At 42.0% G+C, this 21,232-nt stretch overlaps 1 protein-coding gene across 1 annotated transcript in view; it reads right to left on the reverse strand.

The window, feature by feature from the left end:
• Positions 1-2,476: 2,476 nt before the first annotated feature.
• The window catches only part of slc8a4a (solute carrier family 8 member 4a), a 28,038-nt gene continuing 9,282 nt past the window's right edge, over positions 2,477-21,232 (reverse strand). Inside the window, exons 5-9 of the mRNA XM_053847491.1 lie at positions 9,768-9,874; positions 9,530-9,648; positions 6,500-6,599; positions 5,067-5,339; positions 2,477-3,868 (exon numbers count right to left, since the gene is read on the reverse strand). Of these exons, the coding sequence (XP_053703466.1) occupies positions 3,489-3,868; positions 5,067-5,339; positions 6,500-6,599; positions 9,530-9,648; positions 9,768-9,874 (979 nt within the window). The 3' untranslated portion in view covers positions 2,477-3,488. The remainder of the gene's footprint in view (positions 3,869-5,066; positions 5,340-6,499; positions 6,600-9,529; positions 9,649-9,767; positions 9,875-21,232) is intronic.

Genomic DNA, 21,232 nt, shown 5'->3' on the forward strand with positions numbered 1-21,232 from the left:
TAGCACTAGTGGTTATCACTGTTGCCTTCCAGCAAGAAAGTTACAGGTTCAACTCCCGGATTGGACCGGTGGCCTTCCTTTACGGAGTTAGCATGTTCCCCTGTATGCACGTGGGTTTTCTCTGGGTACTCCAGTTTCCCCCACAGCCCACAGCTGTGCTCACTAGATATGTGTGTGTGTGTGTGTGATGGACTGGCGAACTGTCCAGGGTGTATTCCTGCCTCCTGCCCAATGACCACTGGGATAGGCTCCAACACTCCCCGCATCCCTGACCAGGACTAAGTGCTGGTTAACTGAAGATGTATGTGCAGCATTACTGCCTCTCAGGTGAATTACTGAGCTGCAACGGTAGAATGTTTTCTCATGAGTACCTTCCCAGCACTAAAATGGAACGTCTCAATTATGTTTTGGTTTTTTTTAATTAAAAAAGTGCACTTTATTTGAACTTCTAGAATTATGATGAGTTGAACGCAAATAAGCAGAAAGTTCTCTTATGACGTAGTGATGGGTAGATGAGGTTTCATGACGCAGTATTTAAGGGTTTCATAAAACAGTGGCCACCAGATGGCGCTGTCTGCTGCAAAATGTTAGGACTTGAACAACTAAGCCAAAGAAACCTCACATCATTTCTAAACGAAGAGCGCCATCTAGTGGCGGATGAAAATGAGGACACTGTATCTATACATTTCAATACTGTATCAGTGACATATCATCTACTCATCACTGTTGGGATGGGTGATCTCACTGTCGCTCTACAGGAGCGCAGAGACACGTGCACCAAACTATCACTGACAGGAATCTGTCACCAACATCAATGAAGAATGACTCTGTCTCCATAAGTTAAGTAAGTATTGTTACAAAACAATCGTCCCAAGCTCGCCTCCCTGTGACGTGGGGGACAGATCACAGATTTCATCCTCTTGTCTACCATAACACAATAGTTTAGTATTCAATCACAGACTATGGACTCACTTTTATATTTGAGTCTCAGCAGCAGTGAGTGTACGTTTATGTATATGTCTCTTGAGCAACATTATCATTATAACATAATGACAACGTCAAAGGCTGAACTAGCTCAATGAAATGTCATTGATCATTCAAGTCATACTAGATATCGGAAAACTCATCTGCACGGTGATCTACTAAATCAAGAGTACCTCAGAGTCACAGTAACAACTTGCAGAAATGTATTGTGTTTATTGAAGAAACATTAGCAGCTTTTCGCAGTGTAAGGACTTAGATGTTTGTCTATGTACAGTTCATGCAGCAGGATCCTGGAACTAATTCCATGAAACCTTTTTGCCCTCTGGAGCAGGGTGTATTCAACGCCTCTGCAATAAGATACGATGCAGCGTCCACAGGCTTCTCAGGCACTATCTTTGACAGACTCAAACCTCGGGTCGAACAGGTATTTTGTTCTTCATCACCAGATTCCCCAGCGTGTTACCATTGCATTCTGTCTTCATCACACTCCACTGTTAGATGGGCCAAGATTGGACTTTATAAATGCATATAGTTCGAATATAGGAGGATATTTTCGTGGTTAATCTAATTCACCTTATTCCATATGAAGATACAGTACGTGTTCTGAAACAGTCCATAGTTGGTTACGACTAAAAGCAGGACATAGTCTTGACCACTGGAGGGCAGTAGTAGTTATTGACATAATATGTGCTATTTAAAGCGCTTACATGGAAAAGTAAGACGATGAGCTTGATATGATTGTGTGACTGATATACTTTCTCGTCTGGCAACAAAACGGCACATATGGCGCACTGGCGGTGTACACTACCTTTACTTTACTTTTTAACTTTCCTTTTCCTTGTTTCTTTTTTTGATTTGTGCATGTGTTTCGTTTCACAGTTGCTCATTTGTGGCACGGCTGAGTCGTCTTCACCGTAACATCAAGAACTGGGATCATACAGCAATGACTCGTTGCGTTTTTTAAGAAGAGCTGTCCCAGGTCCTGAAAGCTGTGCCGTGAAGGTTGAGTCACCTGCGTAAGTTGCTTGTGCCTCCTTCACAGAATGTAATGAGACACGAAGTCATGAAACTTTTTGAACTTTGACGGTTTGCATCCAGAAGAAGCTTCAGGGTTGCATTCCTCCATGCCTCCCAAATAGTGGAGTGAGCCCCCGAGAGACACTCAGACAGTAGAACATCCCCCCAGTACATGGAAGCTGTGAGTTTACAGAACACACCCGAGTGCTTCTAGGCTGTCACATCTGATCCATTTACATGGCTAAATTTATAATATTAAATACACTATTCAGACAAAACAACAATCTGAAATTTGCATTACTGTGGCGTGACTTTTGTACACGTCACTTTGTTTGCGTCACCTTGAAAGCAAATGTAACTAGAGTAAAGACATGCAACGTCCAATAAAGATGATTCTGCTATCGACTTGTTCCAATCGGGCCTGAGGTCTATACCGTTTTTTTTCCAATTTAGATGAATGAAAATGAGCTCAAACTGTCATATAGCAACATTTATTTCCACTTTTTATACAGTAACCGTGCATATCAATCAAAGTAGAGTATATCATAGAAATACTTTTAACTGCAGCACTATTACAATAAATATGGCTCTACATTGGTTAAATAAAACAAAAACAAAACAAAACAAAAAAAAAACACATTTCAATATCAACTGTTGGGACACTAGGGGGCACACTTCAATTTCAGCACATCAAATACTCAAATCCCAATCATATGTTCCGAATCTTTGACCTTCCTCTGTGCTTCTCTAGGAAAATCTTCCCAAGGTGTGTGGAAGTTGTATGTACGTCAGTCGCTCTCTTTGTTATTAGGACATCTTCACATTAAAAAAATGGGATCACATCTCAAGGAAAAGCCTCACACATAGACACCACACACCCCTATGAAAATGTGCTTTGAGAAACACGTGTTACGACTAATAGCAGTAACTCTCCTCCACCATCAAACACTGGAAAAAAATACACTTTGACCCCTGACTGAGTCAAACACCACTGTGGTTCAAGGAAAACCAAAAGGGAGGAAGTGCTTCAGGCAGTGAGCTTCACATGTACAGGAACACGTCAAGTCAACATTTCACAGGGTAATTAAAAATGTATCACCAATATATTGTCATTAAAAACGTGCAAAAGTAAACACAAAAACTCGGTTACAGACCTCAAATACGATAGTGTCCATCGTTCACAGATGAATATTAAATGTAAAGTTTGGGTTATAAACATCAAGACTTTTCTCTTATGGCCATCATGTCAACCTACATGTCATTCTAATGTACTCACATTCAGAGATGGCACACACAGTTGCTGGATCAGTGTTTCAGGGTACAAAAAAAAGCTGTGTTCCAATAGCTTCAGCTGTCCATCACAGCAAAGGATTGTGCTCTAGTAAAGTCTGTGACCTAAGAGGTAATGGTACCAACAGTAAGAAAAGTGACATGAAGAGGAGATCATAGAAACATGTGCAGCTGGTGGTGTCACTGCTTCCTCCAGCTCAGAAGCCAGGCACATGGCAGTAGGCCTCCAGAGAGGCCAACATGATGTAGATGAACCACAAAGAGAGGAAAAGGAAGAAGGTAAGGAGCTTGGCTGTCCGTGGGCCACCGAGCTCCCCTCCGGATACACTGGACCGGCGGCGGTAGAGCAGCACCATGACACACAGCAGTGCCATAATGGTGAAGAGGGTAACAGAGAAGGCCAGCGAACCGGGCTCCACCTTAAACACCTTGCCCTTGCTGTGCCAGTACACTGCCGCGATGGTCCATGCCACCCCGATGCCCAGGAAGACGTTGACTGCATTGCTGCCCGTCACGTTGCCAATGGAGGCATCCGCATATTGATCCTGGATGGCAGCCACTTTACTGGCAAATGTGTCTGTGGAGGGAAGACATAAGCAGGAGAGGAAGGCTTTAAGTGACTTCTGACAAATGCCCACGCTCACCAAAATATAACACACATTTGCATTGAAAGCCGCATCTGTTTAGCTTGTCGAGGAAGTAGTTCCTCACATTCTCCAATGACTTCTCGACAGGAAGGCAAGAGGAGTGCTGTTTACATTTTTTACTTGCAGCAAGAAAAAGTTCCAGAATAAATTATTGTAAATGCTTACAAAAACCACAAAGAGAACCCGCTTTCATACAGAGAAATGAAAAAGGTTTTTGACTAAAGTTGACAGAACCCTGAGTACACTCAGAACTTTTGTTTTGCTTTTTCCTTCTAGTATCTGGAAACTCGTCGCACCCTTGTGTCCCAATGATGTGGTTTGAGCTATGGAATTCCAAAGCAACTTTGAGTTAGCTGACTTCAGTTAAATTTTTTATTTGCAGTAAAACATGAAACAACTTTTACCATAGATGAACAATATCTGTATGACCACAGCAGATAAAGTCTCTGATTCATATGTTACATGTGTTTTACATAAGGAGAATAGGAGCTAGCTAACTCATAAATTAAAGTACCAAAAGCATATTTTCACCTCCACAAAGGAGGTTGTGTTTTCAATGGAAAAGTTGTGGACGGATTCGGACGAGGAAATACTGAATGTGAAATGTGACTTTTGGGAGTGTTCCAGATCATCGTCTGGATCCAGGAATGTTTTGCTTTTCAAAGTTATTTGTCATCGGGTGATTGCGTTGGAGGTGTTTGGCTGTTTGTACTCTCTGAGTGCTTTTCTAGTCTTGTTATAAATCCTTATTCTATGAGTTTGAAATGGCAATAGATTCTAGTGGTGCTCTGTGGATTAAAAAAAAAATAAAATATAAAAAACATCACAGCAAATCTGCTATTTTTATAATGTCCTTGGAGTAGGTGTTCTCCTCCGATGAACACACCTAATTTGTCGTAACTGGTTAGATCAGCACATCTGAATGTGGCTCTGACATCTTGTGTAGAAATAGAGTTCAACTATTCCAACATATACACGAGTCAGAAGAGATGGGAACATTGGACAGGCCCTATAATGATCCAGCACTCAGGTGCGTCAGTGTGACAGCAGCTACTGAAGGTAAGGCCTGTCCTCCAGCAGCTGCTCCCTACTCACCAACTAAGAGCTGACAGATATAACAACACCCACCTGGAACCGATGTGCCGAGGGCCACAAACACCACCGCAGTGACGGAATCCTTCAGACCTACGGTGCAGCCGAAATGAGAGGCCAAGTCTCCAGTCACAGCTGTCAGGACACCGATCAGCGATATGGAGACGAAGAAGCAGGCCCAGCCGTTCCAGTACTCAGTGGGCGGAACAAACGCAAAGAGGACTTTCCAGAAAACCGTCAGAAAATGCATAATGTAGTCAAAGCAGGAAGGCAAGCGCTCCTCCCCGCTCTCCTCCTCATCATCATCACCTGGGGAGAACAAGGGACGAATAAGGGACTGACAGACTGCCTTGATACTGATCAATAATGAATACAGCAGCACCTTCTGCAGATTGCTGTTTGTATGTGCATTTATGAATCACGATAAAAGAGGAGGATTTAACCAGTGAACATGTAGAACACCACAATGTGCTCCCTTCTAACCAATGTTCCCTAATGGCATTTTGACATTGTGTTCCTACATTGAAGAACACACTCATCCTGTTTCTCTTCTACATGCTTTACCTTCAGTCTTTTAGACTGTATAGTATTGTAGCAAGGAGCCATACAAAGCAATGCAAAGTGCTGACCGATCAACTAGTTTAACTTAAGAGCCAGAATCAGCGCTTCGAAGCAACCGCCGTCCCTGTCATGGAGCTGGTGTCAACACGCTTCCTTCAGCAGATATCTGGATTAAACTAAGTTTCTGGATAAAATTCAATATTCAGGAGACGCTGTTTGTATTACCAGAAATCTAAAGCACAGAGTCACACGTTTTGATCGCTAGCTTAGCAAGCATGCTAACGGTTGGTGCTTATGTTGTTAACTAAAACAAACAGGTAACGTCTTCTAAACTTCTTCAATGATAAAAGACAGAACATAACCGCGATAAGTTGGTTGTTTGAGCTGAGTTTCATTGAGTTTGTGGAACATATCTGCACCCAACAGAACAGCAAACACGTCGGTGCCCACCTTTAAGATCATCACAGTGAATCAGTAAAGTGAGGAATGACTCAACCCCTCAGACGCTTAAATGTTTGGTGGCAGGAGGCCAGCGTTCTTATTTAGACACAGCCTGTGCACTCAGGAAGAGGAATGCGCACCTAAAATGAATGATACATTGTTGCTTTTAACTTAAGCGACGTCTGCACTTGAGAGTGCCTGAAAGATAGGAAGGAAAATAGTTTATGATCATGAGGACTGTCGGGTTCAGGATGTGAGTTGTGTGAGGGACAGTTCACAGTATGAGATATGGTTTTCTTGTGGACCAGCTCAATGAAGTTTTTTTTTTTGATCGAACGGTGACGACTGAGCTGGTACATAGTTGAAGCCGGAGAGGACCAGCTGCTGGTCCCAAAATCCGCCTGCAGGTTTCATCTTCCGGCAGCAGGATGAAGACAGAGGAGCAGATGAGACCCTGCAGGACTCACCTGCACTGACGGTTACAGCACTAACAAACTGCTCTCTCCAGCTGCTGCTGCCCACCACCAGCGCCAGGTTCGTCTTCTTGATCAGCTTGTCCACCGTGCTCTGCGGAGACAGAGTTGAAAGGTCAGGTTATTGCTACAGTCAATCATATCAGTCCTATAGGAAATTTGTCAACAGATGAAATATTAGCTCATTAAACACACGCATCAGTCAAGGATTGATGTATGAGATCAGACAGAGCGACCGGAAGATATATTAGTGGATGTCAGGACTCAGGGAAATGAGGATAATCCCATTATGAAGGAGGGAAAGCAGCAGGAAAAAGGGAATGACAGCATTATAATTTTCTCTGGAGGCATCCATACTGGCTGAGGTGCATCAATGGTGCTGGTCCGTTGCTCCCAACAGGACCACATTATTAGCCAAAAAGGTCACCAAAGCTAAAATCCTCTCCACCTTTCCTGGGCCGCGAAGAAATTCATGAAGCTAGTGAGCATGAGTGAGTGTCTCTGGCAAAGGGAGTCCAATCAATTGCTTTATTATACACCATGCAGAGCACACTCTGACATGACTCATACGGAGGCATGTTGTTAGTGGGTTTGGTGCCATTTACTCCCTGAGCCCCTCCCACAGGGCACCTGCTTTGTACAAGTCTGCAAGGATTCTGATATGATGCAGTAGTCTCTCACTGAAATTATTTCGCGGTGTGTAGAAGAGACATGTCTCCACTGGACCAGATGAGAGATGTAATGTGTGATTCTAGTTCAGCGAAATTGTTGTGATATGAATTCATTAAGTAAATAATGTGTTGGACGTGTGTGCGAGAGAACAACACACGTGGGTGAAATGGTCACTGATTTAGTTTGGAGCAATTTGTTTGTCATCACAGACAAACGTGGAGGTGAGACAGATACACAGAACTGAGCCATGTCTCTGTCAGTTAACCAGTATTGAACTCAAGAACATTCTTCATTACATTTGAATACCGATTCCAGTAATGCATAGAGCGTAAACACTGCTGTCTCATGCTTATGTTTTCAATGATCGGTTTTGAGTAACGTTGGCAGCAGCAGTGATGCTACACTACAGTACACACACACCACAAATATGGGAAAATATAACAGTACACTGTCTAACAACAAGGTAAGTAAAATGAAATAATTAGAATAGCATAAGAATAAGCTTTTTGTCCTGTGTTGAATCCTGGTTTGCTTGGTGGCTAATGCTAGCCAGGAGAAGTGTATGCCAGTACTGCGTTACTTAGTAACACATTACTCTTATATCACATATTTTTAGACTTTTATTTATTTGTTCTTTGGTGCAGGATGTACTGATGTTGGGTTTTCCCTCGAAATTCAGAAATAAAATTCTGATCGGCGGCAATGGAGCGTAGAGGCGAGTAACAGCAGCCACTTAAGTCCAACTACTGCCTCCAGGTGGCCAACAGGTAACATGACACTCTGAGACTTACTAAACTTTAAAAAAGCAGAAAAGGAAAATAATAACAAAAATAATGGGGCATTCCCTACATTTTATTATTTGAATGTCAATATATCACTTTGTTTTGTTTTTCATACTTGTTGCTTTTTGTGTGTGATTTTTGGTCCAATGGGTGAGAGAGCAAAACATTGACTGTACATTTATATAACTGAGATTGTGCTAAAAAAAAAAAAGACCCCAAACGTGGAAAAACACTGGAGCCCCAAGAACTAATACCTCAAAATTGACATAAAAGATATTGTTTAGGCAATGAGAGCTGTCATTGGCTTCCAAATGTAACTTGACAAGTAACTTGTAATCTAACTGAGTTACTTTTGAATTCAAGTGATCAGTAAAGTAACTAGTTACTTTTTGAGGGAGTAATCAGTAGTCAGACTACTTTTTCAAAGTAACTGTGACAACACTGTCAAGTAGCCAGCGAGTCTGTGTTCATTCGAGAAACAGGGTGATGGTTGATAATCTAGATCAGGAGTCTCAAACTGGTCCTGAAGGGGCCAAAGTGGGTGCAGGTTATTGTTCCAGCCACTCACCTTCTCACCAATGTATGAAGACTGTTATCAGTAGTGTGTCAGTCTGTGCTGTTTGTTTCATCTTCACATTGTTTGGTTGGAACCATGCATCCACTGCAGCCCATTTGTGAATCAGTTTGAGACCCCTGAGCTAGATCATCCGAAAATATATGAAAAATTAAGGTCATAAGCTGAAGATTTACAGTATAATTTACATTATACCTTCATCACTACCCATTTTAAGCTACATCCTTTTGAAATAGTGACGTCATTGAAAAAAACTAATGGGTTAAGAGCCTGTGATGTGCTCACAAGCACACCAACAGGGTGGAAAATATATTTTTGCACACCCTTAACATTTGACGCTATCGCAAATATTATCATAAGAAATCTAGGAAAATCTTTGTTTCCAAAGGTGTGATTGCATTATGCAGACACAAACAATTTTTTGGTTTAAGTTTCACAAAAAAAACCAACAAACTGAGTATCATCAGTTCACGACCGAATTTCAAATCTGATAAAAAAAAAAATCAGTAAACCATCAGATAAAATCAGTAACTATCAAATTAATAGTCAGTAGTCTCGCCAGTAGCTCACCATACAATGTAGGGGGTAAAAATGTATTTTCCACCACTGTATACTCCACTAACTCTTTATGTGGCATTGACGTGTTTTAACAAACTTAAGAACATCTGACATCTTGTTTAATAGGAACTGAGACATACATTCAGCTTCAGTATGAGTCGTCTCCCACATTTTCATTACACTATATGCATTTGTGTTCTACTTGTAATTTGATTTTCGATAATAATGATAACAGTTAATAGCATTTTAATAACATTAGGAACAAAAGTAATAAATTGCTTGCACATTGCTTGTTCTCATCCTGTTAAAAAAATGGCAACTACACAGTCACTAGTGAGTAGACCACCAGCCCACTATCACTTTATTGTACTACATCATAATGTAGTACCATCAAAATGATTTATGGTACTACATTATCATCCTCTCATCCTCTCATACCTTGAATTCATATGACTCTTCGATGACCACTTCCAGCTTGGTGTGCTCTCCCAGACAAGGGCAGCCCATCTTTGTCACGTCCTCAGACCCCGCAGGGCCCTTGTTGTCGTTGGTGTCCCCTGTTAGGATGGACAAAGGCGTATAAGCCTGAAAAACGTCTTTTCAAAGGTTTGGCTGGCTTGTAAGGCCTCAGTCATGGCAGTAAAGGAGGCCACCGGGATTTTAAAGGAGGACCTACCATGTCTCTGTCCAACCTCCAGCAAGATGGGCTCCTCCAAAATAATGGTGAAAGTCTTGTTCTTCTCATACTCCTCATCATCAATGATCTTCACATTCAACAGCTTCCTAAAAGAATCAAAGATACAGTGCGTAAGATTTGTTTTCAGCTTGTGTGTGGTGGAAGCATCAGCTTCTCTCTTCTATACAAATTTCCAGTGTAGATGCCAAATGTGTCCTCCCTGCCGCGGAGTGGTGACGTCACATCTGGCATATACAAGATCTTTTTTTTTATGTTTTCATGAGCAAGAGGAAATTGAAATAATGGATTTCAAGGCCTTTTCTACCACATGCGTAGCATTTATTTCCACAAAATACGACACGTCATCCAATCGCTTACGAAGTTTATGTCCGTTCTTCTCCGCAGTCTGCGGAACAACGCGTCATGATTTGCTGACATGTACGTCTTTCGGCTAACGCGGTAGTGGTAGCACCGATTTGGTAGAGATGAAAACTCCTTCATAGATGCATATTTTCCCTGGTAAATGAATAAAAATGTATCTGGATGTGTTTAAGTGCCTACTGTGAAGTCTACTGTGATTTCCTGTGCGATATCAAAGAAAAACAAAGCTCCGTACATGTCAGCCAATCACGACGCGTTGTTCCGCAGACTGCGGAGAAGAACGGACATAAGCTTCGCAAACGATTTTGTGGAAATAAATGCTACGTATGTGGTAGAAATTGACTTCAAATCCTTTATTTCAATTTCCTCTGGCTCATTAAAACATTAAAAGATATCGTATACACCGGGTGTGACGTCATCACTCCGCGGCAGGTAGGACATATTTGGAAAGCGGACACATTTGGTACCTACACCGGATCTGTATTTGCAACAGCCTCCACAATGAATCATGGGTACAAATGCTTTTACATTTTTGGGATGGGATGTTGCAACATGTTACCCCACCTCCCATACATTTCTGATGACTGGTCTCCCCTTCACCTCACAAGGGGTGAACTCCTTCTGTTCCGCTGTTCCATCCTATCAAAGTAGCGGTGGAATTATAGTGAAACAGCCTACGCTCTTCCCACTCACCCAATGAGTAATATGAAACTGGATGATCATCATAATGTCTTTGGGAATGTAAGTGCTCGCTCCACCAAACCGCTCTGGTTATAGCAAACTCTGAGGACCTTTCCATTTCAAAAATACACTTAGTTAAATGTGAGAGCAACAAAAATACAGAAAGCTGTGTCAAACTGTGACCGACATATTTTCCGCCGCGCGCTTATTGCTCCTACACTGTCACAGCCACAGTCTTTCTCTCCCTCCATCTCCCTAATGATATGTGGGTGGCTGCCTATTTCTATCCACACATATACACTCAGGATTCGACAACACGGAGTGAGAGCTTTCAATCGCTGAAGAATAGAAGTTTTATTTTAAACACAAGTGATACGTCATCTGACGCTAGAGGAAGTCAAGCCAGCGAGAGAAAAGCACAGTCTCCAGGCGCAGTACAACACAAACAAAGGAGTTCGTGTTTTTAAATGCACTGTTAGATCAAGTGCACAAAAACACTTGACTTATTACCGAAACATAACGCTTGAACCTCACCGCTTCAGTTTCTGTGGACAGTTTCCATGCAGCAGAGTCAAGGATACATGGAGTTTTTGGTGCACAAAAGAATGAGCCTCCAAATGAGAGCAATTCAAAAATCCCCGTGACAGTCCACCTCCTGCTGATGCCAGGTAGCACAGGAAATACAAGCAAGACCATGGAGTCATGATGAATGTAGTCTGTGCAGACACCCGAGGAAGGATGTCAGTTGACTGGATCGCACTTCAATGGCTGTGTAGGTGAAGGGAGCAATGGAGACGAGGAAGTGTTGGACAGGCATAGATGTTAGAAATGCAGTGACACAGATGCTGGTAGAACGTCAGCTGGTTTTGACTAATGAGGAAGTGGGTGCTGCGAGTCATTTTAAAACTGTGCTGCTACTGTCATCCATCGACCAGTACACTTCAGTAGACACTGTAGATTCCATCAAATAGAAAGCCTCTGTATAAGGAGCCTAGTCTTCGTCCATTCGTTTGAAATCTGAATACATTTTTCCCATTACAATGAATGGAAAAAGAAATAATGCATTGTAGAACGTAGAGTGTCCGCTGCAGGTGCGCTGTTCCTCTATGTGTGTGACCGCTGCATGTGGGAGGGGTTGCCGAGTGAGTGACGTCTCTCCAGAAGTGAAGAGGTGCCCGGTGCGTGTCCAGCTCTGAATGTGCGCTTCTGTGCAGTTTGGCTGTGACAAAGTCATAAACCAAGTAACTTAGCTCTGTCCCAGACTCGCCTCATCCCTGTCCCAGCTCCAGCCCACAACAGGACATCAAACCCTGGAGTGAGCGCTCCAGCCTCGGAGGTGTGGAGAGCGAGCACCTCCCCTGTGACACTCTACCACGGTCCAGTGTGGAGACAGGAAAGGTTTTACACCTCAATATGAAGAGAAAACAGTCAGTAAATGTAGCTAACGGGACACGTCTGCATACAGAGGCTGCGTTATACACAATAACAAAGCGCGTCGTGGGTCAGCTGATCGGTCCGTGCACGTTAAGTTTTTTTCCGGGGGCATTCGAGTTCTGGATTTTCGTTCGAAATCCGAAGCAAAAAAATCTAGAAATTTTTGTTCGAACTCCCAAAGGCAGCATCAAAGATTACAGAGAAATCTTATTATATGCAAGGTCTATGGCATATTTCAAGCTAGATCAGAAAATAACTTTCATCTCTCCACTGACTTCTGTTCAGATTTTGGTGAACTTAATTCCCATGAGGCGACATGGGCAGGACCCCCCATAGCCCAGAGAGCTACCTGCAACCAGGCTTTCTTTTTTTTTTGCTGTGTTGTTCCATACTGTAGGTTTCACAAGCATTGCTGTTTGCTGCCACCATGTTAATGCAATACTAAATATAATAATGTTGTTAATCAATTAATCTGATCAATTGGATCCCTCCCTCCAATGAAAGTGCTTCAGCTGTGTGCTGCTTCTTGTGAAAAAAAATCAAATTCAATTCATTCAAAATCGTTTGGAATTAAAATTATTCATGCAAAAATGTAATCAAAAACACCCTAATCTTACTGTGTGAAGACCACAAAACTCAGACAAAAACAAAAACAATCACAGAAAGATGAAATAACATGACAGAACTGGATGCTGAAACAGACACTGAGCCCAGACTATGACTACTGTGCTCTGCTGGCTTCCATTTTTGAAAGCCCCTGCAATAAGGAGGCCAGGAAGCATTAAACTTTCAATCTCACATGACTTTTGCTGAACCTCACCTTCAAGTGTTTTCAAAAGTAGCTGTGCTTATATTTTATTTTTGGACATGGAGTTTCCACCTCAACTTATCACATTTCATCTCTTACTGGAGATGCGAGCGTTTCCTCCCACAAGTGCATGTTCTGTATCAGAGATTCCAAGTTGCCCCAAGATAGCAGTGTTTATAACTCATCTCTTATTCTGCCTCTGCAGAAACTTTGAACCTTTACTGTGTGGTGCTGCTCACTGTCCACCAGACTCAAATACAAAGCTGACTCTCTGTACATATGCCTACGGGTTCCTTATGCTATACAAACATTACACACACAATACATGCAGGTCAGTATTTTTCATGATACACACAAGACCTGCTCAGTTGAACACTTGATCCTGATAGTAACCTGGATGTAGTATTCACACCTTAAACCAAACCAATTTCTCAGACCAAAACAAGGCAAAAGTAGTGGTTAGCAGAGAGTGCTCAAGGCTTGTTAGGCACACTACCAACATCTCAAAGATACGGAGCCCTGGATGTGACATGCATGGCTTTATTCTTTATTTTCTTTATCCTGAGATAAGAGTTATCTTTAGATTATTTTTATATATACACATAGTACAGTACTTTGTTATTGTGTATAACGCAGCCTCTGTATGCAGACGTGTCCCGTTAGCTACATTTACTGACTGTTTTTTCTTCATATTGAGGTGTAAAACCTTTCCTGTCTCCACACTGGACCGTGGTAGAGTGTCACAGGGGAGGTGCTCGCTCTCCACACCTCCGAGGCTGGAGCTCACACTCCAGGGTTTGATGTCCTGTTGTGGGCTGGAGCTGGGACAGGGATGAGGCGAGTCTGGGACAGAGCTAAGTTACTTGGTTTATGACTTTGTCACAGCCAAACTGCACAGAAGCGCACATTCAGAGCTGGACATGCACCGGGCACCTCTTCACTTCTGGAGAGACGTCACTCACTCAGCAACCCCTCCCACATGCAGCGGCCACACACATAGAGGAACAGCGCACCTGCAGCAGACACTCTACATTCACTCCTACAAAAGACTATTTTAAGGCTTGGAACGCATTATTTCTTTTTCCATTCATTGTAATAGGAAACATAAATTCGAACGGCCGTCTGGAACGGATTGTGGTCGAGAACCGAGGTACCACTGTATACTGTATATATATATATATATATATATATATATATATATATATATATATATATATATATATACACACACACACATAGTGGCTACAGGTGGATGTATACAAAATGCTTTGCCAGAGAGGCAGTTACGCATGCACTGACATTTACGATTGTATTTAGAGATAAAAATGATCTGAGATAACTGTTATCGGGATGAAAAAAATAAAGTCAAGCGTGTGACATCCAAAAAAATAAACACATGCATGTCATCCGGGGCTCCGTAGAAAGACAGCACTGCAGTAGAGTTTACAAAGAGAAATAGTGATGGATTGTTTTGTAGTATATTTCCTTTCATATAAGTAGGTGAAACGGACCTTTTCCTTCTTCTGTTCTGAGAAATTGAGTTTTGGTGAGGGGTGTGAATACATGTGAAACCCCCAGCAATAAAGACTGGTGATTGAGTGCCACTATCCTAATGGAAAAAACAAAGTTTCTCACTGGATGAACTCTCAGTCCGAAACATTTTGTGGCGACATTCCATAGACCTTTTTTTTCTGATCGATACAAGAAAGTGAACAAATGAAGTGGGATGTTTAACATGAGATAGAGACTTGCTTGACAAGTGTGGAGGTTTCTAGGAAACATCCTGAATGCTGAATTTGCTCTTTCCAACTGCTGACTGCGATGTTGTTTTTTAGCCACTTCAGGAAGTCATTGATCTGAATGCATCGAGTGTTAGAGATAAAGAATTGCATGAAATTGATTCTGGTTTCCTCACTGATCTGAATCATCTTAATCCCATTTTATGCAACGGTCCCTGCTCCTCACTACAGCCTCGGGAGCGCTGCACAAAAAGAAATGCAGGAAGAAGTACTGCACCGCCATGAAAGGATTTGTGCAGATCTACCACCTATCCATCAACAGAACGCACACTGCACTTGGAGTCAAGCCTGTTCATGTTTCCTTCTGCCTCATAGGTTTGTGTCAGTATGATCTATTTCCAGCGTTGCAGAATTAAGATGCAAAACTGCCATTTCTCTCCACAGTGTGATTTTAAGGGATGGCGCCTGGTTCTGTGTCTGAAGATTACAATTTTGGCTGGCTTGTCTCTCGCTCCTCTGCATCCTCAAACACCAAGACAGGTGCAGACATCAACCTAGACACTCACAAACACACACACACAGGAATCTGCCTGCAGCCAGGCTGCCTGGTGTCAGCTCTTCACCCTGAACGTCAAGTGAAACACTCTCGCACGAAAATCACACCCCTGTCGAACAATGAACTTCAGCAGCCTGCTAAAGATGTGCAACACAAAGCATGTGCAGGCTCATCTAGTGGGAGCCCAAAAGCAAAGCATTCATGATGAGGTTCCACTTGCATCTTTAAACAGGACTGAGCGAATGCACCAAATTAAATGGGTTCATGAAAATTTCAGCGTGACTCAAGCATATAAGAGGCAAGAGAACCGAATTTTGAAGAGAGCAAACGGGACCTCAACGTGCTTCTATTCCATGACAAAAGCATTAAAATGGACATGCAGATTTCAAGTGACCTCTAACACTGAAAAATTAAAAATTCCCCCAAAGAGCAAGTCCAAATGAGCTGCGCTTCCATTTAAATAATTCCCTCCTCAGCCTGCCTCGCTGCAAGAAGCTTCCCAGAATAGCTGGGAGAAGCACGTTAGAGGCATGTCCATCTAAACAAACCATCCGGCTGCATGACTGGAACAACGGCAAGAATTTGCATAAGCGTTAAGGCAAAGATGGTTTCTTATTCATCCTTCCATCTTTTTGTATCATGATGTTTATGGCAGCCCTGACAACCTAACAAGTTTTAGGTGGATTTCTTTAAAACTAAATGTAAAAAGGAAAGAACAAACATGCAATTTAAGCAAATACCAATTCAAAAATTTGTATATTACAATTTTCACAATCAAATATGTTTCCTTTCATTTCATAGTTTTATGGAGGTGTAGACTACTGCTTTATTGTTACAGATTACATATGGGTTAAAATAATCTTTTGTGTGCTGGTAATTCCAAAAGATAAGGGTGTCATAGTTGGGGAAAAAAATGGCGATAAATACAGAAAAATATGTTGAAATAAAATTGGATGTATTCAGGTGCGGCACAGAAAGGTCTGAAGGAAGGTGGCCAAGCCAGAAAAAAGGGCATAGTGAATATATTAATACAATTTGTCATGTCTTCTTCTTTTTCTTCTTGTCCCCCCTGAATAAAACATATTAAAACAGAGGGGGACTGAAGAAAAACTGTTTTTCCAGTCTGGTGCTGCAGGTCAGAAGAGATGTGTAACTGCTGTGGAGTGGACAGGGCCTCAATAGGGGGGTGTCAGCCCCATGGTGCAGGTAAAGGAACGTTCTCACAAGAAGTGAACTTTGTTAAAAGACAAATTCCTGAACGGAGAAGGAAAAAGGTCACTTTTCACATGCAGGGAAAAAGGGCCACACAGTGTTCATTTTGTCGACGAAAAATCTTATCATAGTTATTGTCAACGACCTTTTATTATTGACTAAGATGAGACGATATGCAAATAAAAATCCTTTCACAAAGATGATGATGAAATGTGCTGACATTTTCATCAATGAAAGGAAGGAGACCAAAATGTCCGTCAGAGACTAAATGAAATCCTGGCTGCAGGAGTTAGACAGGAGAACCTACCACCAACGCAGCAAGGACGTCACATACACAGTTTGAGGCTGTGCCCGCGAGTAATGTACGCAGAAGGAAAACAACAACTGCGTTGTGTGAGGCAAAAACACTGCCAAATTGCAGAGACATTTAGAGTCGAGTGATCCTGAAGTGCATGAGCAGGTAAATATAAATAATTCAAGTACCACTCTTATCAATCATGAAGTTTATATAACCTGCTAGTGTGCTCACTCTCCAGCTGTTTTGCCAATACTCCACCGCCATGTGCATTTTTTGCAATACAAGGCTTTGATAAACCAGCCTGTGGAGAGTCAACGGTGTATTTGAACCTTTTAGTTCATCGCACATTTCGCTGAAATTTGACGGGAAATGTACATGCGTTTGTACTTTTTCACATCGGTCTATCACCACTGTCGAAGTTCTGAGAGACTTGGCATCCCCACACTTCAATCTGTGTGGCAGCGCTCTGTCAACCTCAGACATGCAGCAAAGTGTTCGCAATCTCCTGCCTAGTTACGTGTGTTTATCAAATGCATTTTCAATAGTGCGAATACGACATTAACATTTAATCATCAATGATGTCAGAGAGAACACACATACAAACGCTCTGAATTATTGAGAGCAAATAATGCAACTCTTGACCCTGAATCTTCCGCGTGACATGACGTCACACACACATCCACCTGAAGTGTCTGAAATAAAAACAAATTCTGATACCAGTGTTGGTGTCACATGGAATCTTCATCTTAATCACAGCTACAGAAGACTATCAAATGCTTCATTATAGTTTCGTTGACTATAACCTTATGATATTTTGTCGACTAAAATGACTAAAAAAGACAAACAATTTAGATGACAAAATTGGGGCTAGAATTTGCATTTTAGTCAAAAATCTGTGCATGTGCCATGATATATTTAGGACCATTTCTATTTAAACATTTCCTACCATTTATTCTTCCTTCTTTTATTCCCAAATAAATATCTGGATTTGGGCATTCCTACTTTTCCACAGATGTAGGTCACGTATTGTCAGTCACAGGCCTTCAAGTCTGTCATTTGTCTGCCCCGTTCCTCCCAGAGGCAGCTGGGATTGACTTCAGCAAAAATGAAAAGAAGGCAGTGGCGCAGAAGCCAGGGTTTATCCTGGCGTATCTCAAACGCCTTCCCCTCTCAACTGCCTCTGCCGTTCTCTGCTTCTTTTCTTTTCACATGCTTCTTTTCTTGCATTTTATTATTATGACTCTGGATCATACATGACACAGAGATGCCTCTGTCACTCTCAACTTGCTAGAATCCGTTGGCTGTCACCTCAGCGAGTGAGCGTGTTGTCGATGTTGTCTCCATTTCTGTGGCGGAGCCAGCTGCCTACCTTCCATCTCAGAGTGTTGTACAATATTGTCTCATTAACTGCTGCCTCAGTAGCTGCCTGCACCACTGGGAGAACTTTTGGGACTCGGTGAACTGCTCCTCGCTTCCTTTAATCACTTTAGGTGCTCAGGAGATCTCTTTAGCTTACACCACAGCTCCACAACAGCATTTTACTTGCTATGAAGTGAAATCAAATCCCACGCACGCACGCACGCGCACGCACCTTGGAGAAGTGCACATGGAAGAATATAGAAAAGTCAGCCAACATACAGAGGCAGCGCTGGTAAATGTTTTAACGTTTCAACCGAGACAAAAAAAGGAGTTGTGCTTTCTGTTGACACTGTGTTCACCTGGCTCTCTCCCACTCAGCCGACCTACTCAACACACCCACACAAGAGCACAGAATTACATCTCACACAGCTTCATTTTGATGTTTTTTTGCTTTCCACAAATTCCTATTGTCTTTGTTATTATAGCTGGTGCTGCTAACAGTTTTGGGGTGAGCTTGAATAGACGATTACAAAAGAAAATAATCGCCCCCTTTGTTCACGTTGTGCAGAAAACAAAGTGCCAACCACCATCCAAGTGTACTTGTCAAACGGCCAAGCACTACATGAAAAACTGGCAGAACATCTCTTCCACTGTTCTCCCTGCAGCCTGCTGGCCTCACCCCTCGGTGGTGCATCCAGGGATGCTGTTGATGGAACCATCACTCCTGTCATTGCTCCTCCTACTGCATTTTAGTCTTTATTTGGGAAAAAATGACTAACAAAGGCTGTGACTTTTATCTTTGACCATAGTTGGAACAAGGGGCTAAGGTCAGTGAGATCAAAGGAACGGGGTTCAGGAGGCAGTGTCGGTGAACAGTACTCAAATGCGTGCGCCTGTGGGATGTTTCTAATGTTACCATCTGTTTAGCAAAAGCTTTTGTATGAGCAAATGAAGCTTCAGATAAAGGGTTTGAGAAAAAGATAAAAGAAACATCTACATCATCAGAAGAAGAGCCTTGTTGAACGGATTGCTTTTGTTTATATAGCTTTTGTTTTGTCACAAACACAAACATCAGTATCCACTTCTCAACAGACAACTAAGCACAGAGGAAGGTATCTTTATTTACAACAGCTGGAATCTTTCCAGGCTACTTCCTGGTCGATGAGCATGTATGGGCAGAGCCTCCCAATACCAGCATCATAATAAATATGATGTTTGAGTAAAGTCAACGTCAAACGAAAATAAACAACTAAATTTATAACCACAAAAACGTAACAGTCAATAACTTTTTTATCTCCACCTTAACCTACGCTCGGCATTGTTGCAATCCATTTGCAACACAGGCTCATGAGGAAAAAATGTCAAAACCAGACAGCACACTCATTGGGAATCAAATTTAGACCTTTGAAATTTGACCTGTCTATGAAGAAGTGGACACTAATTCCAGTACAATGACTAATAAAAGCTGCATTTGACGTTTCATTGTCATAGAAACGTTCTTTTTTCGCAACTATTTCTTTTTAAGCTTAAACGTGTACTTACATACAGTGTGACATACAGTTCACTCATTTTGAAAGTTGTTCAAATCTCTCAATGTTATGCTCATATTTTTCTTTTCCTTTCACACTGCACATAGTGCATGTGGCAAATTCTGCTAGCTTTGAGAGTTACTTAAAATCTGTAAAAGTATCGTAGTTTAACATCTTGTGCAAACATTCGGCGAGCGTCTCAGCCAACTAGAAGGTACAAATTGCAAGTCTATAGAAATGAGTAGCAGTGTTTTAAATGAGGAGGATGTTGCATTTCTGATCTCCTTTGGTTGACTGTTCCAGAGCCGAGGAACCCAGACAGAAAAGTTACTTCTAGATTTAAATCTGGACTCATGCTGCTTTCCAGTTCCAGTTCCAATTCCTTCTGTTTACAACAAGAAAACCCTCCAGATTAAGAGGAAAGTGTGTTTGTTTCCTTTAGTGTACTTCATTTATTCTAAGCTTCTGTGTCCTGTCTACGTTCGATGAAGCCATCTTGGATTGCGAAGACGGGGTGATGACAATTCTCCCACCTTTTGACCAGGAAATCTGATGTCAAGAGACGTCATTTGGAGGTGGAGCTTGCAATTTCCTATTCCGGAAGACGAGTGGAACGCAGCATTAAGGCAGGGTCTGAGGGTCCTGGCTGGAACGTAGTGACTCAGCATTTCTACAATGTTTTTTTTTTTTATCCTGGTTTCGGCCATTTTGACAAAATAAATTTCACAAAATGTCTGCACTTTTACTGTATCACGGATTCGGTCTCTTGTATGTACAATGCAGCTCGAGAGGTTTGTAAATATGTTGATAATAATGCACATTTTCTGACGTGTGCATGACGTAGGATGTAAACATTGAATCTGATTATTAAACAAAGTCATCATTAAACTTTTTAGTGGTTTTCAGCGACTATTTATGTTTCACACATTTCAGTGTCAGTTTTACTGTACACTGCCGACAAAGAAGAAGCCATTAAGTCATAGTCACAGTTTAGTCGCACCACGCTGCTGAGATTTGCACGTTAATGTTCATTCACAGGAATCTCATTCTCTTCACATCAGACACCGTCTTTACATGCAATTCTAGCTCGGCTTCCTCTCACACTGCTATAAAGGACCCGTTTCCACAGTGATGGTGACTCATAAAAAAGTCTTTTCTTGGAGAGCAGAAAACCAAAGGCAATCAATATTTGTTTAATGGCGGGATGATGGAGTATTGCTGTGCAACACCATGATCAGGAGAAAGATAATGAGGCTGTTGCTGACGGAGATTCAGAATATGTTGTGTCAAACCCTCCCTCCACCCTCTGCTGTCCAACACCCTTTACTGTGGTGTCAGCATCTGCGCTATGACTGATGGATTCAACACGAAATGGCAGCCGAATGGTTTGTGCCTTAGAGAAGGTTTGCTGCTCAGCAAACACATTGCCTTTCAATAGTTCAACACTATCTCTTAGTATCAAACCTGT

Source organism: Synchiropus splendidus, chromosome 17 (genome assembly GCF_027744825.2).
Source record: "Synchiropus splendidus isolate RoL2022-P1 chromosome 17, RoL_Sspl_1.0, whole genome shotgun sequence".
NCBI lineage: Eukaryota > Metazoa > Chordata > Actinopteri > Syngnathiformes > Callionymidae > Synchiropus > Synchiropus splendidus.